The 25452-nt window shown below is 44.5% G+C and overlaps 1 protein-coding gene across 1 annotated transcript in view; it reads left to right on the forward strand.

Annotated features, from left to right (window-relative positions):
• The window catches only part of TMEM178B (transmembrane protein 178B), a 441917-nt gene extending 417341 nt beyond the window's left edge, over positions 1-24576 (forward strand). The window contains exons 4-5 of the mRNA XM_040345715.1: positions 20884-21021; positions 22571-24576. Of these exons, the coding sequence (XP_040201649.1) occupies positions 20884-21021; positions 22571-22821 (389 nt within the window). The 3' untranslated portion in view covers positions 22822-24576. The remainder of the gene's footprint in view (positions 1-20883; positions 21022-22570) is intronic.
• The last annotated feature ends 876 nt before the right edge of the window (positions 24577-25452 follow it).

Consider the following 25452-nt stretch of genomic DNA (forward strand, 5'->3'; position numbering starts at 1 on the left):
GCAGCGCGCGAACGTAATTTACGCCGGGCTTTGTGGATTGCGACGGGACAATAAAGTTGCGACGGGTGAAAAAAAAATACGCGCCGGGAAAAAAAATTCAAATTTAAAAAAAAATCGCGGCGATCGAAAAAAAGGTCTGGTTTTACATGGTGTACTAACTTTACACATTGTAAAACCAGCCCTAGTTTAACGCGTGCAAATCGTAACTTACGCAGAAAACACAAAGCTTAAAAGCTTTGTGGATCTGCTTAAGTACTCATTTGCATACGCTAGCCGTCATTTCGACTCGAAATGCCCCCAGCGGCGGATGCGGTACTGCATCCTAAGATCCGACAGTGTAAGTGTCTTACAGATGTCAGATCTTCTGCCTATCTTTGGAAAACTGCTTCTGAGGATCGTTTCCAAAGATAGCCACAGGGATACGCAGGCTGAACAGCAGTTCCGCCTGCGTATCTCCTTTGAAGATTTGGCCCATAGTTCCCAACTATCTATGTGTACTGCAAACTGCCTCTTGTCGGTGTTATTGAGAAGAGGAAAGGGGGAGGTGTTCTGCAGTCCAAACCTTTGTGTGACAGCACTGCCCTTATATAGATACAGTACAGTGAGCAAGCTTTGTTACCCTAGGGCAGGAAGTGTGTTACTGGCAGGATCCCCAGGTAACCACATTAAAGGGGTTGTAAAGATTTGTTTTTTATTTTCTAAATAGGTTCCTTTAAGCTAGTCCATTGCTGGTTCACCTACATTTTCCTTCGATTTCCTTTCTAAATGTTTTTTTTTTCTTTGTCTGAATTTATCACTTCCTGTTTCTCCTCAGTAAGCTTGCCCCCATCATCCATGGGGGTTAGTCAGCCAGAACAGCTAACTGAGGAGGAACAGAAAGTGAGAAATTCAGACAAAGAAAACAAAGAAAAAAAACATTTAGAAGGGAAATTGAAGGAAAAGGTTAGTGAACCCACAATGCACTAGCTTAAAGGAACCTATTTAGAAAATAATAAACAAACCTTTACAACCCTTTAAAGGCTGGGTTCACACTTAATTCAGGTGCGGCTCACAGCAGGGGTCTGGTACATCCCTGTTCTCTGTTTCAGGCCCAAATTTTTGCCTGAATTCGGACACAAAACTGAGCCAAAGGCACACAGGACAGCCTGTGCAATTCCTTACGCAGCCCCTCTGTTTTATCAATCCACTCTACCTTGTGTAACTGTTTGTATAAAAGAAAGGGCCTGTAAATGCCTTATCTCATATCTTTTATGGCCTCATCAGAAGTGGCTGAGCGGTCACGTGAGCTCCCCGACTGACGTCAGAGAGGGATCTGGGCCCCTCCCACTGTAGCCCTTAGATCAGAGGAGGAGAGCGGCTGGAGGTCATGTGACCAGCCATGAAGGACCTGAGATAAGGTATTTACAGGCATTGATTTAAACATAAGCCTCTTAGTGTAGATAATAAAAGAAAAAGAAAATAAAAGAAAAATTATAAAACCCTTTGCAGTTTTAGTTGCTCCGGGCCATGAGAGCCCAGAGTCAGGAACTTCGCGTAGCACGTGCACCCCGGCCTGGTAGGCCATTTTGCCGGGCCCGTGATGTGCGCACACCCTAAAGATGGGTGCCGCACCCGGAACCAGGAACAATCGAAGACCCCACAACATGGTGTCCGCCCTAGAAGTACCCTCCCCCAGCATGCCCCGCGAGGGAGAAACTCCTCTGATTGGCTGCTGACAGAAGGCGCCTTTCCCTGGACCCCTCTGGCGCCACCTGTTATCCAAAGATAGAACGGCATCTCTGGAACACAAAATGAACCCACAGGACAGTCCAGCCAGACAGAAACCTAATTTAACGAATCATATTGAATGAGAGCCAAATAACTCTCTCATTCCCCTCTAAATTTGACATGAAAGTACACAGGCGCTATACTTTTTTTACAGACTTCCTTTTTGATGAAGCGAATCCCATAGGCTACAACTATTAATGTGGCGTTGTCCTTTAAGGAGTTAATAAAAAGGTTATTCTTTGTGGGTGCTTTGTTTCCTTTTTCTCTTTAACTCAATTCTATTTATATGCAGATGCCCTGTCTCTTTTTTCTTTCTCTCCTTCTTCTGCACAGGCCACTGGAAAAGACAACTTCAATTTAAATGTTAATACGAGACAAAACTTCAAAATGGAGCCTTTGGCTGGGGTTGCAGGGAAAGCCGGACTGCCACTGTTTAATATCTTTTTTTTTTTTAATTTCCTTTTACCTTCTATTAAACAGCACTTTGAGTATTCGAAGCACACCTTGCCGGCAATCTAGGGTTTTATTTAAGGCCGCCGCAAACAACTGGAGATGGACTGCTTTTATGTGGAATCAATAGACGCGGCAGATATGCGAAACATTCTGTTGTGGCTTTGACAGAGCTGTCCAAGCACACCTAGATATGGGGCTAATGCAGGGAGGAAGGACATACGAGAGAAAATGAGATGACCCTGTAATCCAAGAGATCTTTACATCGCAATGTGTAATAACTATGGTCCATATTATTAGAAAGAGAAGATGGGATTTTGCTACCAAAAGCCTAAATTCTGAATGAAAACCACTTTTTTTTATTATTATTTTTAATGTTTTTATAGGTCAACATGATCATATTCCTGCATACAATAAATCTTCTCAAAGTATAATTTATTTTTATTTTTTTATTAATTCCAGAAGCCTTGGTTTTGTAAATAACTGATTTAACTGACATTTGTTTTTATATTATTTAGGACCCATTTATACTAACATGTCATAGCTAATGTGTTGTGACACGCACACTAACATTTTGTAACATGTGATACTGTATTGCAGTGCCCTTCATTTTGAAAGGCAACGCAAAGCACTAAAGCAATCCACCTGTGATGCAGTGTACCGCATCGAACGGCAACAAGAAATGGGGTCACGTCTGATTTTCGGCATGATAGGGTACTTTGACAACCCATCCATTTTATTTTGCTGTTTTAAGACAGTGCACGTTAATGCGTGTCGCAGAACACATTTAGTACCCCACAAAAACTGCAAATGGGCCATTAAAGCCCAATTGAACTTACATCTTACATCAGCTAAATACATTTCAGGTCCATTAAAGCAAGAGGTGTGAGATGTCTTACGGATCGTTTTCTTTAAAAAGCAGAAACAGGAGTAGTAAAGCCTGTCCCTTTCCAGCATGCTGCAGAAGCATTTGTCTCTTTGCAGAGGTCTTCCCTACGACTGAGGGAAATGTACTGTGGGGAGGGTCTGTACTGGAGGGGGTCTGTTCTGTTGGGTTTTTGTATCTGGGGTGTCTGTACTGGGGGAGTCTGTACTGAGAGTGGGTCTGTAATGATGAAGAGGAGGGTCTCTACTGAGGGGAGTCTGTACTGATGAGGGGATCTATACTGATGAGGGGGGTCTGTACTGATGAGGGGGGTCTGTACTGGTGGGGGGGGTCTGTACTGGTGGGGGGGGGTCTGTACTGAGGGGGTTTTGTACTGATAAGGGGATCTATACTGATAGGGGGAGTCTGTACTGATGAGGGGGTTCTGTACTGATGAGGGGGGTCTGTACTGATGAGGGGGGCCTGTATTGGAGGGAGTGTCTGTACTGATGGGAGTCTGTATTGATCAGGGGGTCTATACTGATGAGGAGGGTCTGTATTGGCAGTGGGTCTGTACTGAGGGGAGTCTGTCTTGATGAGGGGGGTATATACAGATGAGGGGGTTCTGTACTGATGAGAGATGTTTGTACTAATGGGCTCTGTACTGATGAGGGGGCCTGTACTGGAGCGAGGGTCTGTACTGAGGGGGGTCTGTACTAATGAGGGGGTCTATACTGATGGGGTCTGTACTGGAGGGGGGGTCTGTACTGAGAGGGGTCTGTACTGATGAGCAGGTCTGTACTGATTAAGGGGGGTCTATACTGATGAGGGGGGTCTGTACTGATGAGGGGGCTGTACTGGAGGGAGGATCTGTACTGAGGGGAGTCTGTACTAACGAGGGGGTCTATACTGATGGGGTCTGTACTGGAGGGGGGTCTGTACTGAGAGGGGTCTGTACTGATGAGCAGGTCTGTACTGATTAAGGGGGGTCTGTACTGATGAGGGGGCCTGTACTGGAGGGAGGGTCTGTACTGAGGGGAGTCTGTACTGACTAGGGGGTCTATACTGATGAGGGGTGTCTGTACTGAAACATAGAACTGGGAAGGGGGTTTGTACTGATGCAATGGGCTGGGAAGGGGGATTCAGGGCTGTGGAGGGGGGTCTGTACTGGGGGTGAAATCTGGCTTTTGGTAGAGATATGGGCTAATGCTGTAATTGTACTGGCAGATATTTTTTTCTTTGATTGTATTCTGTGCAGTGGCGTGTGTGTTTTCACTCCTCAAGGTTAGGTACATATACAGTGACATGCAGTATGTGTGCTGTGTATACAATGAGTAGGCTCAGCTATTATTTAACCGTGGTCCGTTAAGGACCTTCCCAATGTTGTTTCAATTGGAGCACACTTATAATTTGGAGCTGCACGCCACTTTATTCGTTAAAAAAAAAAATTATTGTGTGTGTGTGTGTGTTGTGGGGGGGGGGGGGGGTGGTGGAAAATAATTGCCTCTGGGTGCCAAGTTTGCTAGGTTTGTCATTGGCAGTGGCTACTGCAGTGATTCTCCACTGCCACAGGAATTGACCAGGTTAGGCACATGCACATAGGTCCAAAGAAAGGAGGCATACCTTTACTTCAGATTTAAAGGGTCAGTAGGTGTCTGCCTTAACCCAGCTGCAGGATCAGCATTATAAGTAACATCAGACAGCAGTCATTAGCTGAACATGCTACAAATATTGAATTTGCCGTAAAGTGAAAACATTTTAACTGGTAGCGGCCTATGTATCAGATGTAATGTCAGCTTATCTTCAGTCATTTGTTCTGCAGATGTTTCTTTCCCCTAACGTAGGCGCTGAACAAGGTAACAAAAGACACAAAGATGGTTTAATGGACACCCCAACAGCTGTACATGTGTATGCCTGCGATAAGATTACTGAGGAGCTGCTATGCTGTGGCACACGGCTAAGTTTTATGGGAACCATTACATTGATTTGTATAGGTTACATTTAAAGGATAAGGGCAGCATTGTGATATAATAAAAATGAACTGTTCTGCTGCTCCTCATATCTGATTTAGCCATTCTTGGCAGCTAGCAGGCCCAAAACGACTTCTCCTTTTGTTTTTTTACCTGGAAATGAGACCAGGAAGGGGTGGAAAGGAAAGCAAATCATTGTGTTCCCAGAAATCCCTCTATATGTGCCTGTTCATTGCTTTCCCTGCTAGAGTCTGGGTGTTGAAAGCATACATGGGATGCTGGGGATGCGTTCCTTTTTATACATTACATTGTAAAAAGTACTGTGACGCCTGCCTTTACACGCAAGTGAACTTAAATGGCATCCCAGTCTTATAGCTGGATTCAGGTAGGCGGGCGCATCGTTGCGGCGGCATAGCTTATCGGATTTACACTACGCCGCCGTAAGTTAGCTAGGCAAGTACTGTATTCACAAAGTACTTGCCTGCTAAGTTACGGCGGCGTAGCGTGAATAGGCCGGCGTAAGCGCGCCGAATCCAAATGAGGATGTGGGGGGCGTGTTTTATGTAGGTTAACTGTGACCCGACGTGATTGACGTTTTTTACGAACGGCGCCGTCCGTGTACATATCCCAGTGTGTATTGCGGCAAAGTACGCCGCAAGGACGTATTGGTTTCGACGTGGACATAAATTACGTCCAGCCCTATTCACGGCCGACTTACGTAAAATTTTCAAACGATGGCCATACTTTACATTGGCTACGCCACCTAGGGGGCATGTTTATCGTTAGGCGGCCTATCTCTTACGGAAACAGCGTATCTTTACTGCGACGGGCGGACGTACGTTCGTGAATAGGCATATCTAGTGATTTACATATTCTACGCCGAACGCAATATAAGCGCCACCTAGCGGCCAGCCTAAATATTGCACCCTAAGATAGGACGGCGCAAGCCGTCGTATCTTAGCTAGGTTTAAGTGTATCTCAGTTTGAGAATACACTTGAACTTAGGTCGGCGCAGATTCCGAGTTAGGTCGGCGTATCTACTGATACGCCGGCCTAACTCTTTATGAATCTACCTAGTCTGTAGGGTTCAATGTTAAGTTGGCCCACCCTTTGCAGCTAGAACAGCTTCAACTATTCTGGGAAGGCTGTCCAAAAGTTTTAGGAGTGTGCCTATGGGAATGTTTGACCAAAAGCACATGTGTGAGGTCAGGCACTGATGGTTGGAAGAGAAGACCTGGCCTTGCAGTCTCCACTCTAATTCATCCCAAAGGTGTTCTAATGGGTTGAGGTCAGAACTCTGTGCAGGCCAGCCAAGTTCCTCCACCCCAAACTCGCTCATCCTTGTCTTTACGGACCTTGCTTTGTGCACTGATACGCAGTCATGTTGGAACAGGATGGGGCCATCTCCAAATCGTTCCCACAAAGTTGGGAACAAGAAATTGTCCAAAATGTCTTGGTATGCTAACACCTTAAGAGTTCCCTTTACTGGAACTAAGGGACCAGGCACAACCCCTGAAAAACACCCCACACCATAATCCCCCCTCCACCAAATGATTTGGACCAGTGCACAAAGTAAGGTCTATAAAGACATGGATAAACGAGTTTGGGGTGGAGGAACTCGACTGACCTCAACCTGATAGAACACATTTGGGATGAATTAGAGTGGAAACTGCGAGCCAGGCCAAATGTGCTTCTCCTAAACCTTGTGGACAGCCTTCCCGGAAGAGTTGAAGCTGTTGTACTGTAGCTGCAAAGGGGGGCAACTCAATATTGAACCCTACAGACTAAGGCCGCGTACACACGTTCGGTCCATCCGATGAGAACGGTCTGATGGATTTTTCCATCGGTTAACCGGTGAAGCTGACTGATGGTCAGTCGCGCCTACACACCATTGGTTAAAAAAACGATCGTGTCAGAACGGGGACACGTAAACCACGTACGACGGCATTATAAAGCGGAAGTTCAAATCCAATGGTGCCACCCTTGGGGCTGCTTTAGCTGATTTTGTGTTAGTAAAAGACGTTTCGCGCTTTTCTGTCTGTTACAGCGTGATGAATGTGCTATCTCCATAACGAACGCTAGTTTTACCAGAACGAGCGCCCCCATCCCCTAATTTAGTCTGAGCATGCGTGGATTTTTAACCGATGGTCGTGCCTACTAACGATCGTTTTTTTCTATCGGTTAGGAATCCATCGGTTAAATTTAAAACAAGTTGGTCTTTTTTTAACCGAAGGTTAAATAACCGATGGCGCCCACACACGATCGGTTAGGACTGATGAAAACAGTCCATCAGACTGTTCTCATCGGTTTAACCCGATCATGTGTACGCGGCCTAAGAGTGGGATGTCATTAAAATTCATGTGCGTGTAAAGGCAGGTGTCCCAATACTTTTGACAACATAGTGTAGCTCTTCATGTGTTTGAAGATCTCTGTAGACTTCTTTGAAGAAATCAGACAGGGAATTTGAACTGGCTAAAGTTGCATCTCAGCAGGAGACAGAAAATAAAAGATGAGTATTCATATTTGCAATTTTACTTGATATGCATGTCTAGATCAGAAAGTAAACTTTATATGAACCCGTGAGAATAAAGAAGTTCTCAGAAGTTCTCAGTCTGTACTGATGTTCATTAAAATGTAGCCACCAATATCAATGAAATTTAAACATCTCTACTTACAGTGAACCAATTGGCTTCACTGCCCCACGGGAGCTGCTGTTGGTGTGTCCTGACTCCTTATATTGAGTCATGATTATTTGAGCTTAGTGTGTGCTGATTTCAAGCCTGATTAAGTTCACATATTACAAATATACCATAAAAAAATGAAAAATATATATATAAATTACCCCCAAACCCTCCATGTCATCTTCCACATAGCATACCCTTCTCTTTTGGTGGTCAGAGCAGTGCTGATGTTGTGACCTCAGTGCCGCTCTCTGCAACATTGTTCTGTTAGCATAGGCCAGTGGCGACCTCCTGCTCTGGGATGGCTGGTTGGCAAGCCCAGATTGCAGGTTGCCAACCTTTCATCTGAGAGCATCAGTGTTGTAAATAAAGCTGGCGGTAGAGGAAGCAAGTGGCTTTTCAGAAAGTGCACCACACCTGCAAGATATAATAGACGTCTATGGCAAAGTGCAGCGAACCGCGGGAAAAAAACACAGGTACATTGCGCCTCAATAGACCACAGACCATCAGTGTAAAAGCAGCCTTAGGCCCATTTCAATCGATCGGTCCGACCCAATAGGACCCTCCATTTACTTCTATGGATCGGCAGATGTAAACAGACTTTTGTCCGTTTACACCTGCCTACCTCCAATCCAATTGGATCAGAGGGCCCATAGAGTAGATTGGGCTGTGTCCGCTTGGCATATGCAGACTGGACACAGACCTGTCATCTGCCCACTCCGCTCATTGTGGCCCGCGACTGGTTAATAAGTCGCTTTAAGTGGCCCTTGGCCTTCAAAAGGTTGGGCACCCCACGCCTAGGCTGATGTGGCAAGGCACCCACAGGAGGTGTGTCCATGAACCTGGGAACACAGAAGGTGATTTGAATAACACTCAATCATACAACCTATAGGAGGGCCAGCAGTGAAGCAGAGTTTATGTCAGGGGCAGCACCAGAAGCAGGCGAACCAGCAGAATTTTAATCCATCTATGGATCCAGCTTTACCGTTCCTCACTCAATCCAAAATCCAAACATTCTTTTTTGGGAGATGATAAATGCTCAGTTAGATAAGGTGCTAGAGAATATGGCACATGTAACCTACAGAGTCCCTCGTAGTGTTAGGCCTCGTACACCGGACGGACTGTCCGATGAAAACGGTCCGCCGGACCGTTTTCATCGGACATGTCTGCTGCCGGATTTTGGTCTGATGGTTGTACACACCATCAAACCAAAATCCCCGCGTACAGGATACGCGGTGACATGGCCGCGCCGTCGCCGCAGCAATGACGCGGCGACGTGCGCGACCCTGGAAGGTCAATGCTTCCACGCATGCGTCGAATCACTTCGACGCATGCGAGGGCTTTCGGCCGAGCGGACATGTCCGGTAAGTCGTACAGACGACCGAACATGTCCAACGGACAGGCTTCCAGCGGACATGTTTCTTAGCATGCTAAGAAACATTTGTCCGCTGGAAACCTGTCCGATCCGCCGTAAAATTGTCCGGTCGGAAGTACAGACGACCGAACATGTCCGCTGAAACTGGTCTGCGGACCAGTTTCAGCAGACATGTTCGGTCGTGTGTACGAGGCCTTAGTCAGCAGCACCATGTATTACATCTGTTTTGACAATGTAGGAGCTTCAACATCATGGCAAGTAAAAAGGTGTTTCAATGCTTGAAAAATAATAGAGTGTGGGCGGGAGGGGGCACCATGGTGTGGTGGCAGTAAACACTCAAAGTCCAGTTGCAGAAAACAGAACTTGTATTAATGGATAAGTTCACCTTTCGCAACATGTCACACCCTGCCCGCCCGGTCGCATCAGTCATTCACAGTCCTCTGTGAATGGAAAACTTCCTGACAAAAAAGTCCTGACATCCTTTGCGGCTGTCCGCTTGTAGTTTCCAATGAAGTTCATTGAGTCTTTCTTTTTAGATTGTATCTGCTTGGCCGTACGATGTACAGGCACACAGATACACTGACAGGTCTGCAGAAGACCTGCATTGCACCAGCGATCTGCTGATCCCTGGTGCAATGCATTAGGCTCCATCAACAAAAAATAATAAATGTATATACCTGCAAAAAAAAATGTGCATTTATTATTTTTTGTTAAAAGGTGAACGTATCCTTTAAGGTAGAATGCAGTAATTCACAACAAACCCAGCACGAAGGCACCTGACAGGGAACATTCACAGTATATAACAGCAGAGTGTAGAGCAGCAGGTCTCAGATGTGCTGACAGCGTCTGTCTTCAGGGGCGCAATGCAGCCTGATCAGTCTGTATCCAAATGGGGAGGTTTCCAGGAAGAATGGTGTGTCCTTATCCTTTCCGTACTCATCTGGAACCTCTCCCTGCAGTTAATCACTGTCCCTGTCAGGCGGATTACCTTTCCCTACGCTACACACTCGTGAAATGCGCGCTAAGCCGAGGAGCCAACATCTTAAATAGACTCTGCCTCACTTAAGATGGCCACCAGAGTCACATGGGGTGGCAGCATCCAACCAGATAGCTTTCCCAGTGACCCAGAAATCCATAGAAGAACCAAGTTCCTCTGAACTTCCTCTCCGCCCTGCAATGCTACTGCGGGTGAGCACCACCTGCAGTGGAGAAAGTAGACTTTATCTGCCTACAAGTGTTTTGCTCAAAGCATTGCTATTTACAGTACTTGGATCATTGGTGTTTTTTAAGATGCTACTTTTCTGAGGTTTGAATAAATGAACTATTTTTGTATGAACTTTGCTTGCACTTAGGTAGAGTACAACTTGTTGTTGAGAAATTCGATTTTAATCCAGTGAATGCTAAATTGCTGTCATAGGCCCAGACAGATTCTCATAGGACTTACGACGGCGCAGCGCCATGTACGCCGTCGTAACTCCTAATCTGAGCCGTCGTATCTATTCGACTGATTCTTAGAATCAGTTACGCATAGATATCCATTAGATCCGACAGGCGTAAGTCTCTTACGCCGTCGGATCTAAACTGCAATTTTTTTTGACCGCTAGGTGGCGCTTCTGTCGGATTCCTCGACGAGTATGCAAATAAGCTAGATACGCGAATTCCCGAACGTAAGCGCGGCCGACGCAGTAAAGTTACGACGTTTACGTTAGGCTTTTCCCGGCGTAAAGTTGCCCCTGCTATATGAGGCGCAGCCAATGTTAAGTATGGCCGTCGTTCCCGCGTCGAAATTTTAAAAAGTTACGTCGTTTGCGTAAGTCGTCTGTGAATGGGGCTGGACGTTATTTACGTTCACGTCGAAACCAATGACGTCCTTGCGACGTCATTTGGAGCAATGCACACTGGGATATTTTACTGACGGCGCATGCGCAGTTCGTTCGGCGCGGGGACGCGCTTAATTTAAATTATACACGCCTCCTACCCGCCGAATTTGAATTCCGCCGGGTGATTTACTCTACCCCGCCGCAACTTTACAGGCAAATGCTTTGTGAATAAAGCACTTGCCTGAAAAACTTGCGGTGGCGTAACGTAAATCGGATACGTTACGCCGCCGCAGAGATACGCCCAGTGTACAAGAATCTGGGCCAAAATTTTTATTGACAAAAAACTTTATTGTATTACTTGGTGTGCGCCCCATATACCTTATTATCCGATGCGGTATAACAGCATGTCTCCTGGCAATTGGCTAAAATCATATTTCCTAAATGCTCCACCCTCCTGCTACCCCTTGAAGTATTTCCTCACTCACCAGCTGGCAGACACCTATGGCTTACTGAAGATCTAAGGACCACAGTCTGGGAATTGCAGGATACGCATGAAGCATGGCTTTTGTTATTTTTTTTTCTCTACACAAAATACTGGAAGTTTAAAGGGGAGTTCCACCCACAATTTCACTTTTTAAATATAAATACCCCTGTAATACACAAGCTTAATGTAGTCTAGTAAAGTTAGTCTGTAAACTAAGGTCCGTTTTGTTAGGTTGTTAGAGCATTTAGTTAGTTTATAATCTAGAAATAGACCGTGGCCATCTTAAGTGTGGGCATCATGAAGCCAGACTGTATGATTTCCTGGATTTCAGCCTTGCAGATCTTGCACATGCACAGTGCTGCACAAGCGATGTAATAGGTTTCAGTCAGGTTTCCATAGCAACGGGAGTGTCAGAGGAAGTTGCCGCCCCTTCTCTATGCAAATAGGCTATTTGCAAGGACTACTGGGATACATGATGCCTATCCCAGAAACCCTTGCGAATAGCCTTGTGACTTAATAGCCTAGGCTAATAAGGAGGAGGAAGTAATGAAGGACTACAAAATAAAGGTATTTACAAGCAACAAAATAAATAAAAATTGTCCATTCTGAAGACTATGAGATTAGGGCATGCAGCACAGACAAACATAAAAAAATGGGTAGAACTCCACTTTAACTGGTGGAAGTTGTACTTTGCTTAAAAAAACTAATTGGTGCTAGGTGTCAGCTTTCCATCTCGGAAGGTTGGGATGTACGAGGGTAAAATCTAATGCCAAATGTGCTTATTACTTCCTAATACAATGCGTAACCCTACATTCCGTTCTTGGGCTTGCCTTCCTTGTGCATTGAGCAGGAAATATCCATCTGTCCATCGAGAGGCCGGCGGCGTGTCATGACCTTGCCAGTCTGTCTGTCTGCAGTGGGGGGTCTGCAGACTTCTGCTCTCCACCTGCGAGAAGCCGATCAGTGCCAGGCATAGAAGCAGCAGGAAGCCCTGTGTGGCCAGGTGATGCGCAGGGAGCATAATTAGCTGCGACACCGAGCCCGAGAGGGAGTTTCACACATACAGGAAAAGACAGCCAAAGTCAGCCAGGAGCTCACTTGAACATCAGCTCATCTCTGTGATATTATGCATGTGAACATTGATTTATTGAAGGCCTGGCAGCTAAGTGTGGAAAGCACCAAAGTACGTGATAACATAAAGAATTAGAGAACACCGGTTTGCTTAGTTTAATTAGAACAAAATGTTTGATGGATTTTTCGGTCTCCAAATCTGGTTCATTGCCAGCAATATTTTAAAGGAAACATTTGATAAAAGAAATATGCAGGTTGCTCCTGATGGATTTTCATTCTGCAAATGCTAGGTGCCTGGCTATTAGGTTAACCCTCTTACTGTGGAACATAATCACATAATAAGTATGCAGAATGGGACTTCTGACTTTACAGATTTTCATGTTTGTTCTAGGTCAATGACTCAAAAAGTATTGAAGAAGGTCACCATACTGTAACTGCATTATCAAAAGGAGGTTGGCAATGACAGACCCTATATCATTTCATGATGTATTTACTTCAAAGTGTGACTCCGGGCAAAATGAAAAAAATAATAATAATAGGGCTCCAGAAAGTATCTAAGACAAAAAAAACAACAACTCTGGCTTCAACATTCCCTCTTTCTGGTGCTGTCCCCCACAGTACTTCCTTTTCGCATCTAGATATTCTCTAGGTACCCAGTGTCATTCAACTCAGAAAACATAGGAAATCTTGCAACAAGGCTTCATGGACCTGAAGGGGCATTACCACATAGAGCTGTAGTCATATATAATGATCCATGGAACGATGGTAACATCATCAGGTCAGCACTGCTGTCTGCATCATTTAGAGCTTAAAGGGGTTGTAAACCCTCAAGGTTTTTCACCTTAATGCATTCTATGCATTAAGGTGAAGAACCTTCTGTCACTCACCAGCCCCCTCTGAGCCCCCATTATACTTACCTGAGCCCTGTGTTTCCCACAACAGGAATGAGCACACCAGCTCTCGCCAGTGTCTCGTGTCCTGATTGGATAGATTGATAGCCATTGGCTCCCGCTGCTGTCACTCAAATCCAATGACTCAGGCACAAGGGGGCAGGGGCGAGTCCTGCTTTCTGTGTCAATAGACGCAGAAGTAGGACACAGGAGCGTGCTTGCATGGGTGTCCCGAAGGAGAGCGCTTCTCCTACTGGGCACTTGAGACGAGGAGGAGCTAGGAGCGCCGCTGAGGGACCGCAGAAGAGGAGGATTGGGGCCACTCTGTGCAAAACCAACTGCACAGTGGAGGTAAGTATGACGTGTTTTTTTTTTAAACCCTGAACCTTTACAACCCCTTTAATAGAATAGGTGAAGAGGAAGAGTATCATGTGCTTCATGTGACCAGACTAAAGGCACATCCCCACTGAGTCAGACTTATAGCGCCACGTCTCAAGGCTTTTGGGTGTCTACATAAGGAAAAGCTTTTATAGGTAAAGAATGTACATAAAATACATTCAATGCACACATAATGGGCTGGATTCACAAAGAGTTACGCCGAGTATCAGTAGATACGCCGACGTAACTCGGAATCTAAGCCCGTCGTAAGTTTAAGTGTATGCTCAAACTGAGATACACTTAAACCTAGATAAGATACGACGGCCTGCACCGTCGTATCTTGGGGTGCAATTTTTCCGCTGGCCGCTAGGTGGCGCTTCCGTTGATTTTGGCGTAGAATATGTAAATGACTAGATACGCCGATTCACGAACGTACGCTTGCCCGTCGCAGTAAAGATACGCCGTTTCCGTAAGAGATACGCCGCGTAAAGATAAAGCTGCCCCCTTGGTGGCGTAGCCAATGTTAAGTATTGCCGCCGTTCCCGCGTCGAAATTAGAAAATTTTACGTCGTCTGTGAATGGGGCTGGACGTAATTTACGTTCACGTCGAAACCAATTCGTCCTTGCGGCATACTTTGGAACAATGCACACTGGGATATGTACACGGACGGCGCATGCGCCGTTCGTAAAAAACGTCAATCACGTCGGGTCACCAATCATTTACATAAAACACGCCCCCCTCATCCTCATTTGAATTAGGCGCGCTTACGCCGGCCCCATTTACACTACGCCGCCGTAAGTTAGGAGGCAAATGCTTTGTGAATACAGCACTTGACTCTCTGACTTAAGGTGGCGTAGCGTAAATACGATACGCTACGCCGCCGTAAAAAATGCGCGGATCTACGTAAATCCAGCCCATAGTCTTTTGTGAAGATTTTTGTTGACTTTAATGGTCTGGTTACAGGCTCTGTATAAGATGATCACATATAAAACAAAAAATCATCAAAAAAATCTATAGCTCGCCTTGAAACAAATCGACGCAAGTAAAATTAATTTTGATTGGCTGCTTTGGGTTGATTCACACATTCTCATTGTCCTTTGTTCTGGTTAATGCAATATGCCTATAAATAGCCTATTCACCATGGGATGAGGATGGCCCATTTGTTGTCAGGCTTTCATGAACGGCACCAGGAGAGAGCACCTTCCTGTCTGCAACTACTGATCTGCCTTGTCATGCTGCGCTCTACGTGTACACTTGACCCCTCCCCGCTTCTTCTCTCTGAAATATGCAGATGTGTGTCACGAAACGTCAGCTCCCCGCTGTTTTTAATTTGAAGAGGTGGTTGATCGGGTCAGGTGCACACTCTGAAAAATGTGGAGATTCTGCTGAGGTTTTCTAAACACAAAATTCCACCCCCAATTCCTGCCACGTTTAGGGCACATCTGTTGTGCTGCTTTTTTTTTTTTTTACAGTCTTCCGGAGGAATAATTTAGACAGCTGAATGTTAATTAATTGTATTGCAATATAGGATGATGAGCAAGAGACAAGTGGCAGGTATTGTACAAAACCGATTTAAAGAGCATAAAAAATAAAAAGGGATGCTCATGAAAAGAAAATACCACCAACATTAATGATATTTTTGCTATTAAGTATCTCTTATGGGCAAAGGAAAAGGGGACATTTTACCTCCTCCTCTCCCCTGCAACATGTATTCATCTTTTGGCACTCCATTTGGCACTTGGAAGCAAAGTTAAATACTTTTGATTATCTGTAAGGATGTGACTTACTCACCCATGCCCATATCACAGAGCTTAGGTACCTTAGGACTGGCCCACCACTGTCATATGGGGCCAGAGAAGAAGTTGATGTCTCTGTGTAAGATCTGATAGGTCGGTTTGGAGTCACAGGAGCCTAATGTTGCATGAGTTAGAAAAGGTAAGTATTTGCTGCTGCTGGGGATAAGGGGAGCTAAATGACCCTTGCATGGATAAAGAAGAGGATCACTTTCAACTGAATTTGTATTTTGCCCTCCAACAGGGCCACTTACCTAGCCACCTTCACCCTGTCTAAAGTCCTTCTTGAGTTCCATTTCTTTGGCCGAGATGATGTCTTTAGTCTGCTGCAGGCAGAAGGAAGCATTTCCCTACATTTCCCTAGTCTTTTTTCCTCCAGTGATAAGATTGCAACATTGTAAGTTTATCAAACAATAACGGAAAATTGTTATTAATACCTACGGTAATCTTTCTTTCCTGGCCTGGCCTCACGTCAGCACACCATGGGTTAATCCCCTCCTCCGGTCCACCTTCTTCTTAGCTAATAAATGGGGGGCCCCTCCTCCCTTGCCCTTGTTCTACTTAACTGGCGGACGACAGGCTTATAGGGAGGGAAATGAGCTGTGCTGATGTGAGGACAGGCCAGGAAAGGAAAATGACCGTAGGTATTAATAACAATTTTCTGTTTTCCTGGCCAGCCTCATGTCAGCACACCATGGGATTTAATTTAGCTCAACTAGGGTGGGAAAATATATATAAGACTCGGACAACAACTGGAAATGCTGCTTTAGTGAATATTGTATTTTGCTTGAAAAGGTGCCGGTACTACGTTGTTCCCGAAATTCAATGCATTGGCCGCTGTAACGTCTAGACTGTAATGCCTCGCGAAGGTCTTGCAGGAACTCCAGCTAGCAGTCCTGCATATGTCTTCAATTGGTATCTTAGCCCACGAGGCTGCCACCCCTCTGGTAGAATGCTCTAATCGCCTGTGGAGGCGTCAGCCCCTGTTTCTCATATGTAAGGCTTATCACTTTGGTGATCCAGGTAGATATTATTCTTGTTGAGGCAGCTTGTCCTCTTTTAGGACCAGATGGTAAGAAGAAGAGGTAATCCGTCTTGCGCACCTGTAGAGAGCGGTGTAGATAAATTGAAAACAGATTGACCATGTCCAACGGTCTGAGGTCTAGCTCTTCTTCTGGCCTCGGTGGTTGTGTGAAGCTAGGTAGAACCGCTTCCCAATTTACATGAAATTTGGAAACCACCTTAGGAGTTACTGCCGGTGAAGGTTTTAGGATTACTCTGGGAGGAAGATGCAATACGGGTCCTTGCAGGATAGAGCTGCTAGCTCGAAGACTCTCCTTGCTGACGTTATGGCTGTGAGAAAAATCAGCTTGACTGCTAAGAACCAAAGCGGACATGTCTCCGCTGGCACAAATGGATGTAGGAGAAGAGCTTTTAGTACCGTGCCTAGGTCCCAGGCTGAGAACAGAGATTTTCTTGGTGGATTCAACTTTATGGCCTCCTTTTAAAAAATTGTCTTATTAGTGGTTCGTCTGCCCATCTGTGCCCTGTGAAGCACGTTAAGGCTGACACTTCTACTTTTATTGTGTCATAGGCTAAGCCCATTTTTAGAGCCGATTGTAAAAAGTCCAGCACTTGTGCGACATTTGGGTCCAATGGGGAGAAATTTTGTTGTAAAGCAAATGTGAGTTTTCTCCAAATTCTGTTGTAAGTAACATTGGTCGTGGCCTTCCTAGATTTTAGTAAAGTTGGGATTACCTCTTCTGAGATTTCTTGCGCCTGTAGTCTGGCTGATTCAGCAACCAGGCCGTCAATTGCAACCTGCCCGGATTGGGATGATACCACTGGCCCTGCTGCAGGAGGTCTCTCTTCAGTGGCAGACATATTGGGGGAACTGCCGTCATCTGTAGGAGCAGAGGGGACCATGGTCTCCGTGGCCAAAAGGGTAGAATTACAATTGCATGGCCCTTCTCCCTCGCAATTTTCAACGCGGTTTTCATTACTAGCGGTACCGGTGGAAAAAGGTAGACTAGGGGAAAATCCCACAGAATAGAGAAGGCATCTTGGGCTATCGCTTTGTTGCAGTGGAACCTTGAGACAAACTGGGGTGTCTTTGCATTGTCTGGGGTCGCCATTAGATCCACCGAGGGTGTCCCTCATTTGCAAAAGATTGTTTCCAGGACCTTTTTGCTCAGTGCCCACTCGTTCTTGTTGGGAAACTCCCAACTCAGACGATCTGCAATGCAATTTTGGCTGCCCGGAATGTAGGCTGCTGTCAGGGCCTCCAAATGTGCTTCGGCCCAGACAAATATCTTGGTTGCCACTTGCAATAGCGGCAAACTCTTGGTTCTGCCTTGTTTGGCTATGTATGCCACCGCCGTTCTGTTGTCTAACATGAGTTTGACCCAGACACTTTGAACAAGATCCTCAAAGGCCCGCAGGGCCAGATATGCTACTTGCAATTCTAAGAGGTTGGAGTGTCTGGTTTCCATCTTGCCCCATACGCCTTGTACCTGTCTGCCAAGGCAGTGAGCACCCCAGCCCCGGAGGCTGAGGGGCATGCCCCGTGACAGAATTTTCTGGTGCTGTCCACCATGCTAAGCCATGGCGGATCCGTCTTGGTATGCAGACTTTTTGGTGAAGTGATACGCCACCCCACTGGCTCAGAAAAGTTGCCTGGAATGCCCTTGTATGGAATCTTGCCCATGGGACAGCAGGGATCGCTGCGATGAACATTCCCAGAAGCGTCATACAGTCCCTTGCCGACAGTGATGAGGACTCCCTCAAGCTGTTTTCACGGGCTACTAGCTCGGCTGTTTTGCGTCTTAGTAGCGACACATGGCCTTTTGCTTGTATCGAAAACAAGCCCTAGGTATATATCTGTATCAACTGGTTCTTCTGCTTGGTGACAATCCAGCCGAAATCGTATAGAATCTTCCGCACCACCTCACGTTGTGCTGTCCACTCCTCGCTTGCATGGGCCACTACTAAAAAAAAAATCATCTAGGTAGTAGAAGATCTTTATGTCCCTTAAACGTATAATGGCGATGATAGTTGGCCAGATCTTGGAGAGACTCGAGGTGCTGTGCTGATCCTGAAGGGTAGACATTTGAATTGGAAATGGTCTTCCTGTACCATGAATCTCCAGTCCCCATGCAATGGGGTAAATGATCTTGGAGGTCTGCAGTTGGGAAGGCTTCTCTCCCTCTGCAGTCCTGCCAGGTAAAGGAGATTGGCCTATGCGTTTATACCAGCATGATAGAAGATGCCTTGCCAAGCTCAGGGTGCATTTTGAGCCTGCATGCAGTCTGCAGTGGCAGAGAAATGAAATCGCACAGGTTACCTCACAAGTATGTGCTTGTGCAAAACTCTAAGGCCTATTAAGGTAGCTATAACAGACCGTATGCTGCCAAATATCCACACAACAAGCAACACCCCTAACGATCGAGCGTAAATCGCTCATTCATGAAGGATGGTCCTTTCCCATAATGGCAGAGCGTAAATCGCTCGTTCATGAAGAATGATCATTTCCCATAATGGCAGAGCGTAATTCGCTCGTTCATGAAGGAAGGTCTCTTCCCATAATGGCAGAGCGCAAATTGCTTGTTCATGAAGGATGGTCTTTTCCCATACTGGCAGAGCGTAAATTGCTAGTTCATGAAGGATGGTCTTTTCCCATACTGGCAGAGCGTAAATCGCTTGTTCTTGAAGGATGGTCCTTTGCCATACTGGCAGAGTGTAAATCACTTGTTGATGACATTTGTCAACACTTCTAAGGCCACGTACACATGGTCGTTCCAAACCGGTGAGAATGGACCAAAGTTCAGTTTCATCGGTCCAAACCGACCGTGTGTATGGCCCATCGGTCTGTTGTCCTTCGGTCCAAAATTTTAAAACATGCTTTAAAATCAAACCGATGGACCGCTGACCGATCGGTCCAAACCGATGGTTAGTACAGAAAAGCATCGGTTCAAAATCAGCGCATGCTCAAAATCAAGTCGACGCATGCTTGGAAGCATTGAACTTTGTTTTTTTCAGCACGTCGTGTGTTTTACGTCACAGCGTTCTGACCCGATCGGTTTTTGGAACGATGGTGTGTACGCACATCAGACCGTCAGGCCACTTCAGCGGTGAACTGATGGAAACGGTTTGGATCGACCGTGTGTACACGGCCTTAGAACTGCACAGACACCGGGCTTTATATGACTGTGTTATCTCTTACTCAGCATCTCAATCCAGAAAGTAGATAGTGTCCCTGGATGATGCCTTAACATAAAAGATGGCTTTACCCTTCTGAAAAGAAAAGCAGATTATGAAAATTGTCAGTGGTGGCGGACTGTGATCTTTTTGAAAGGGTGTACTGTAAATATTTGAGAGTGTTATGATTAGGCCGGCTTTACACTGACCCAATGTGCTTTGTGCAAAGCACATGTTAGCTGCGCTTTTCCATAGACTTCCATTGTGTCCTACAGTTTTATATATACGCTGCACTGATGGGAAATGGTAGGCTTCACTGATGGGCACTGATAGGCCGCACTGATGGCCACTAATGAGGCGGAACTGATAAGCTGCACTGATGGGCACTGATGAGGCTGCACTGATGAGGTTGCAATTGTTGAAGTTGTTGTTAATATTTATTTTTTATTAATTCTTCATAAAACATTTAACAGTGTAATTTCATGAGATAATTTACGAGGACGCGTTTAGGGGCAGACTTAGCGGCGGGGCAGGGTAGGGGTTAAAAACAGATTAGAAATTGCTAATCAGATAATGGCAGCTTAATCCTTCTATTAAGCTGTTGCATCAGGTTTCTCAAACCTTTGCCTGCCTGTGCTTGATATAATGACTAAGCCCCTTCCCTTCATGACATTATCGTAAAGGGGAGGGGTATGGGTGATCTTAAAATTATGCCCCCCTCCCGAAAAAGTTCTGCGGACACCTATGGAAAAGTATATAAATGTACGAGAGCACCATAGGTTTCTATGAGGTTCAGAAAAAGTTTACTTATCTTGACAGCAGGTCTGAAGATATAGCCAATGTGTTTCAAGAGCTCATGTGCTGGCAGTTATTTAGGTATACTGGACAGTAAAAGACATAAGCTGAAGATTACAGAGAATACAGGTTGCCATTTTTGCACAGGAAGGGAGCAGCAAAGTCTTTACTAAATGTTAATTTTACTTTTTACCGCTGCTGTTCAGCCACAGCCACAAAAACACAAAATCAAAGGGTAAATAAATATGTTTGATGGGTTATTGTGTGCCTTTTGTGATTCTAAGTATGTTTTTTGCCAAAAAGATTGAGCTACACATTTTAAATGTTCTCATTATTGTTTCCACAGATTTACGCAGAATGACAGCTGGCTTTATGGGCATGGCGGTAGCCATCATCCTGTTTGGATGGATCATTGGCGTGCTGGGGTGCTGCTGGGACAGAGGGCTCATGCAGTATGTTGCAGGTCTACTCTTCCTCATGGGAGGTAAGACACCATGGCTCTTATCCAACACAAAAACCTGCACTATACGCATTATGTTAAAGAGCTATTGAAGTTTATGTAGATCCAGAACTACATTTTTAAGCATGTTTAGAAACATGTCTCACTGTATACTGTTTCACGCTGGACGCACACATATACTGTATGCAGTCGATCGGCGGTGGCAAGGGGACAAATGGGGATAACTGCCATCAGTCTAATGAAAATAAAAAGTAAAGGGTAATGACCATTTATTATTTAGGAGTAAATATGTGATTACTCAGTTAGTGGAAGACTTCATTAGAAGGCATAATTAAATTGTTTAAAGGTAAGGAAACTCCCCCTTACATCAGAGACCGATTTTACACCAGAATACCCTCTTACATCCATGTATCCATCAGAGTCCCCCTCTTACATCAGAGGGCCATGTAAAATCTTGCAGGAAACTGCATTTGGCCCACTGGCTACAGTTTGGAGACCCCTGCTTAAGATCTTTAGACTAAAATCTCCATGGGGAGGGCATATTTAACCAGGTAACAATATATTGGATTGTCTAGGCAGGTCCTCACATATTATAGCTGTTTTTGAAGCTAAGAGATTGTAAAGTCAGATTGTAATGTGTATTGCCAACTCTACAACTTACTGCAGAGCACTGAGTTCATACCAAGGGCATTATCTGAATTGAGTTTGTAAACTCTCTTTGTGTTTGTATGAGTTTCCTCACACATTTCGAAAAATTACTGGTAAATTATTTGACTTCCAACTAAATCTGGCCCAAATGTGTATGCATTTGTATTTAATTGTTCAGCTCATTTTTACATCTCTTGGAGGCGACTTAGCCAGAATTCCTGGATAAGTCACCTCCACTGTGGAATCTTAAGCCTCGTACACACCATCAGTCCATCCGATGAGAACGGTCTGAAGGACCGTTGTCATCGGTTAATTGATGAAGCTGACTGATGGTCCGTCGCGCCCACACACCATCGGTTAAATAACCGATCGTGTCAGAACGCGGCGACGTAAAACACAACAACGTGATGAAAAAAATGAAGTTCAATGCTACCTAGCATGCGTCGACTTGAATCTGAGCATGCGTGGATTTTTAACCGATGGTCGTGTCTACTAACGATCGGTTTTGACCTATCGGTTAGGAATCCATCCGTTAAATTTAAAGCAAGTTGGCTTTTTTTTAACCGATGGTTAAATAACCAATGGGGCCCACACACGATCGGTTTTGACCGATGAAAACTGTCCATCAGACCGTTGTCCTCTGGTTAACCTATCGTGTGTACGAGGCCTTACTCTACAGTACTGGTCAAAGTCAAAATAGAATTTTATTGCTGCATCCTCTGTAATGGTCATGTCAAAGGGGTGGAGTTGGTAACTCAAGGGTTGAGATCTCAACACTGGAATTCTTGAGAGATTCCCTATAATACTGTGTTGTTGGCCTGGTGGTTTAATGACTATTACCTGTTTTTTATTTGACCTATAGAGTATGAATTGTAAAGGAAATACTAACACTGACCACCTAATGCTTTGCTCTCTCCACTCACAGGCACCTTCTGTATCATTTCACTGTGCACCTGCGTAGCAGGTATCAACTTTGAGCTGTCCCGCTACCCTCGGTTCCTGTACGGTCTACCTGATGACATCAGCCATGGCTATGGATGGTCCATGTTCTGTGCCTGGGGGGGCTTGGGCCTAACTTTAATCTCGGGTTTCTTCTGCACCTTAGCGCCCTCAGTTCAGCCTGTCCTGAGGACCAACTGCCCCAAATCTCGCCCTGAGAATGGAACAGTGTGCTAAAAACATATCTATTTAGAGCACAAATTGACAAAGGCAGGCCATTCTACCTTTAAACTGATGTGTGGACTACAGATATTTCCTTGTCGCCATTCCTGTCCGTGCCTTGTTTGGAGGCCACAGGAGGAGTGATGTCGGCATAGGAGAGTCAATGACTTCAACTCATAGTGATGGTAGATCAAAGACCACATCATGGACTGTGTATATAATCCATCATTAATCAATGCTTTTTGTTTTCCCAATCAGGATGCCAGATGGTTCCTGCGCCGGTGTCCTTTGACCATGAACCTCTATTGTTACATTCCCATCTGTCACAATTATTAATTTCAAATCTCACTGTTCTAACCAACCTTACCTGAAAGCGAAAGACTGTTTTGGTAGAACAGCCCTAACATGAACACCACTTTGGAGATCTAACGTGGAAATACTTTCAAAAGAACATCCCTTTTCATTTGGTGGAAGAGATTTGAGAGGGAAAAGGAAGGATATATATTTAATATATTTTTGAATTTGGCAAACCCCAAATTTTGCCCCTCTGTTTTATCCCAAATATTGTCAACTGGTAAAATTGACAAACGACATTACAATTTTGTGTGCTCCATTAAAGCTGACAGAGACGTCTGTGAACAAGGTGAGAAACCAGAAGCCAATTTTCACTCGAACCTCAGCTGCCTTAGCTGCTGCTTGGTGTCTAGGCCGGACAAAAAACCAATGGCAAAAGCACAAGGCCTGACAAAATTGACTGCTGTCTGTGTGTGTGCGCCAGTTATGTTCACATTACTGGAACTCTGGTTTTTAGGAATTGCAAAAAAAAATAAAAAAAAGACCTCCAGCTTCTTCATAATGTTGGTTTGTTAATACATGAAATGTACAAGCTACGCGGACTCACTGGAGAGGTGATAGAATTATATAAATGAAATACAAGGTTACAGTCATGAAATTTAACAATGGTGGATGTTGAGGGAGGTTTTTATTAATATGTCTAATACAGTAGTGTCAAATGGTACCCAAATTTGTCAAAATATCAACATTAAATTAATGATCTGTAAAATGTTGCTAATGGAAAGCTGAATTTGATGATTTATGTAGTATCATAATGGTAATGGCTTCATATGGGGATCACAAAACTCAAACAGTTGTTTGTCCCAAACTTTTCCTGTTTAGAATATGCTACTTGAAAATGTTTACTCTGATGCAATTATACAGTATTTCTATAGGAAAACAGTCTAGAAAAGCAGGGCAGGTTAAAATTCTAGAAACCAAAATTAAAACATTTTTCCTCAAAAATAAATCCACAAAACCTACAAATACATTGTTGGGTGGAGCATAGTTGTTTACATCAAATATGTAGATGTCACTGTACTTCATAGTCATGCTTTGAAAAGACGGTGCTTAAATAAAATGTGGAGTCTCACGTCATTTCATTTAATGATATGCCTCAAAGGCATGCAAAGCTTTCCCAATACTTGAAATTGCTTTCCAATGATATGTTCTGGAAACGCCAGCTGCTCAGCTATAATACACAGGCTAGGTGTTCTTACCACCCACTGCACACTACTTGATTTATCTCATAGATAGATAGAAAGAGAGAAAGGATATTGCAGATGTAATGAGAGGGTGAAGTCACACCCAGCGGCATGAGTAAGAGTCTAGCAGCATCAAGGGAACAATAGTTTACATGGTATTTTATGGAAAACTGTATTCTATCCACTGCATTGATGTAATCACTGAAAGAATAAATAAAAAACTTCTAAAAAAGAGGTATGCACACGTCTAGCTAAGTCTTGCCCACATCGCCATAAACCATGTGGTTCAAGTGAACCAATTATGGAAACCAATTATAGTTGTTAGTCCTGGTTTGAAATGTCCTGCTATCTATACTGTAGATTTTTGTACTGGCCTGGGGATCTGATGACAAAAAGCACAGAAAAAGAAACCGAGGTTAGCTTGCTGTCCCTGACTACATCAAAAAAGATAACGTTTTAAAAAGTACAGTTATCTTCTGACTTCTCAGTTGTTGAATTTCCGGCATGGTAGTTCATTGACAATTTTACTGGAGTTATTCTTTAACTGGCTGATTTTTTTTACAGACCAAAAATTCAGCTCAGATCACCTTTATACTCATGCTTGCCAATTCAAGCTGCAGCTAAATTTGTATGCTCACTTGTCCCAACCTATATGTTATAATTGGAAGTCAAGTGAAAGCCATAGTTCAATATGGGTCATTACAATTTGGATGCTGTGAACCAGGAGAGGAGTAGGATCTTAGAAGTTCACAAATCTCTAGTATACGGTGAGTGACTGAACATTGGCTGCACGTTTAAGTTTTAGTTCTGTACAAGTGTCACTTTATAGTTTAAACATTCAATTCTCAGTGCAGCCAGCCTTTCACCTGTACTCAGCCTCACAAAGTGGTTAAAGGGTTTATCCAACCAAAAAAGGTATTTTAGATATAGGTAGAGAATTGTGAGCTTAGCTTTTCCAACAAAATCTCCCTGCCATAATTCACAGCTCAGAGGAAGTTGTCTCTGAGAACTAATGCCGCGTACACACGATTGGTCAAACCGATGAGAATGGTCTGATGGACCGTTTTCATTGGTTAACCGATGAAGCTGACTGATGGTCAGTCGTGCC

Source organism: Rana temporaria, chromosome 3 (assembly GCF_905171775.1).
Source record: "Rana temporaria chromosome 3, aRanTem1.1, whole genome shotgun sequence".
NCBI lineage: Eukaryota > Metazoa > Chordata > Amphibia > Anura > Ranidae > Rana > Rana temporaria.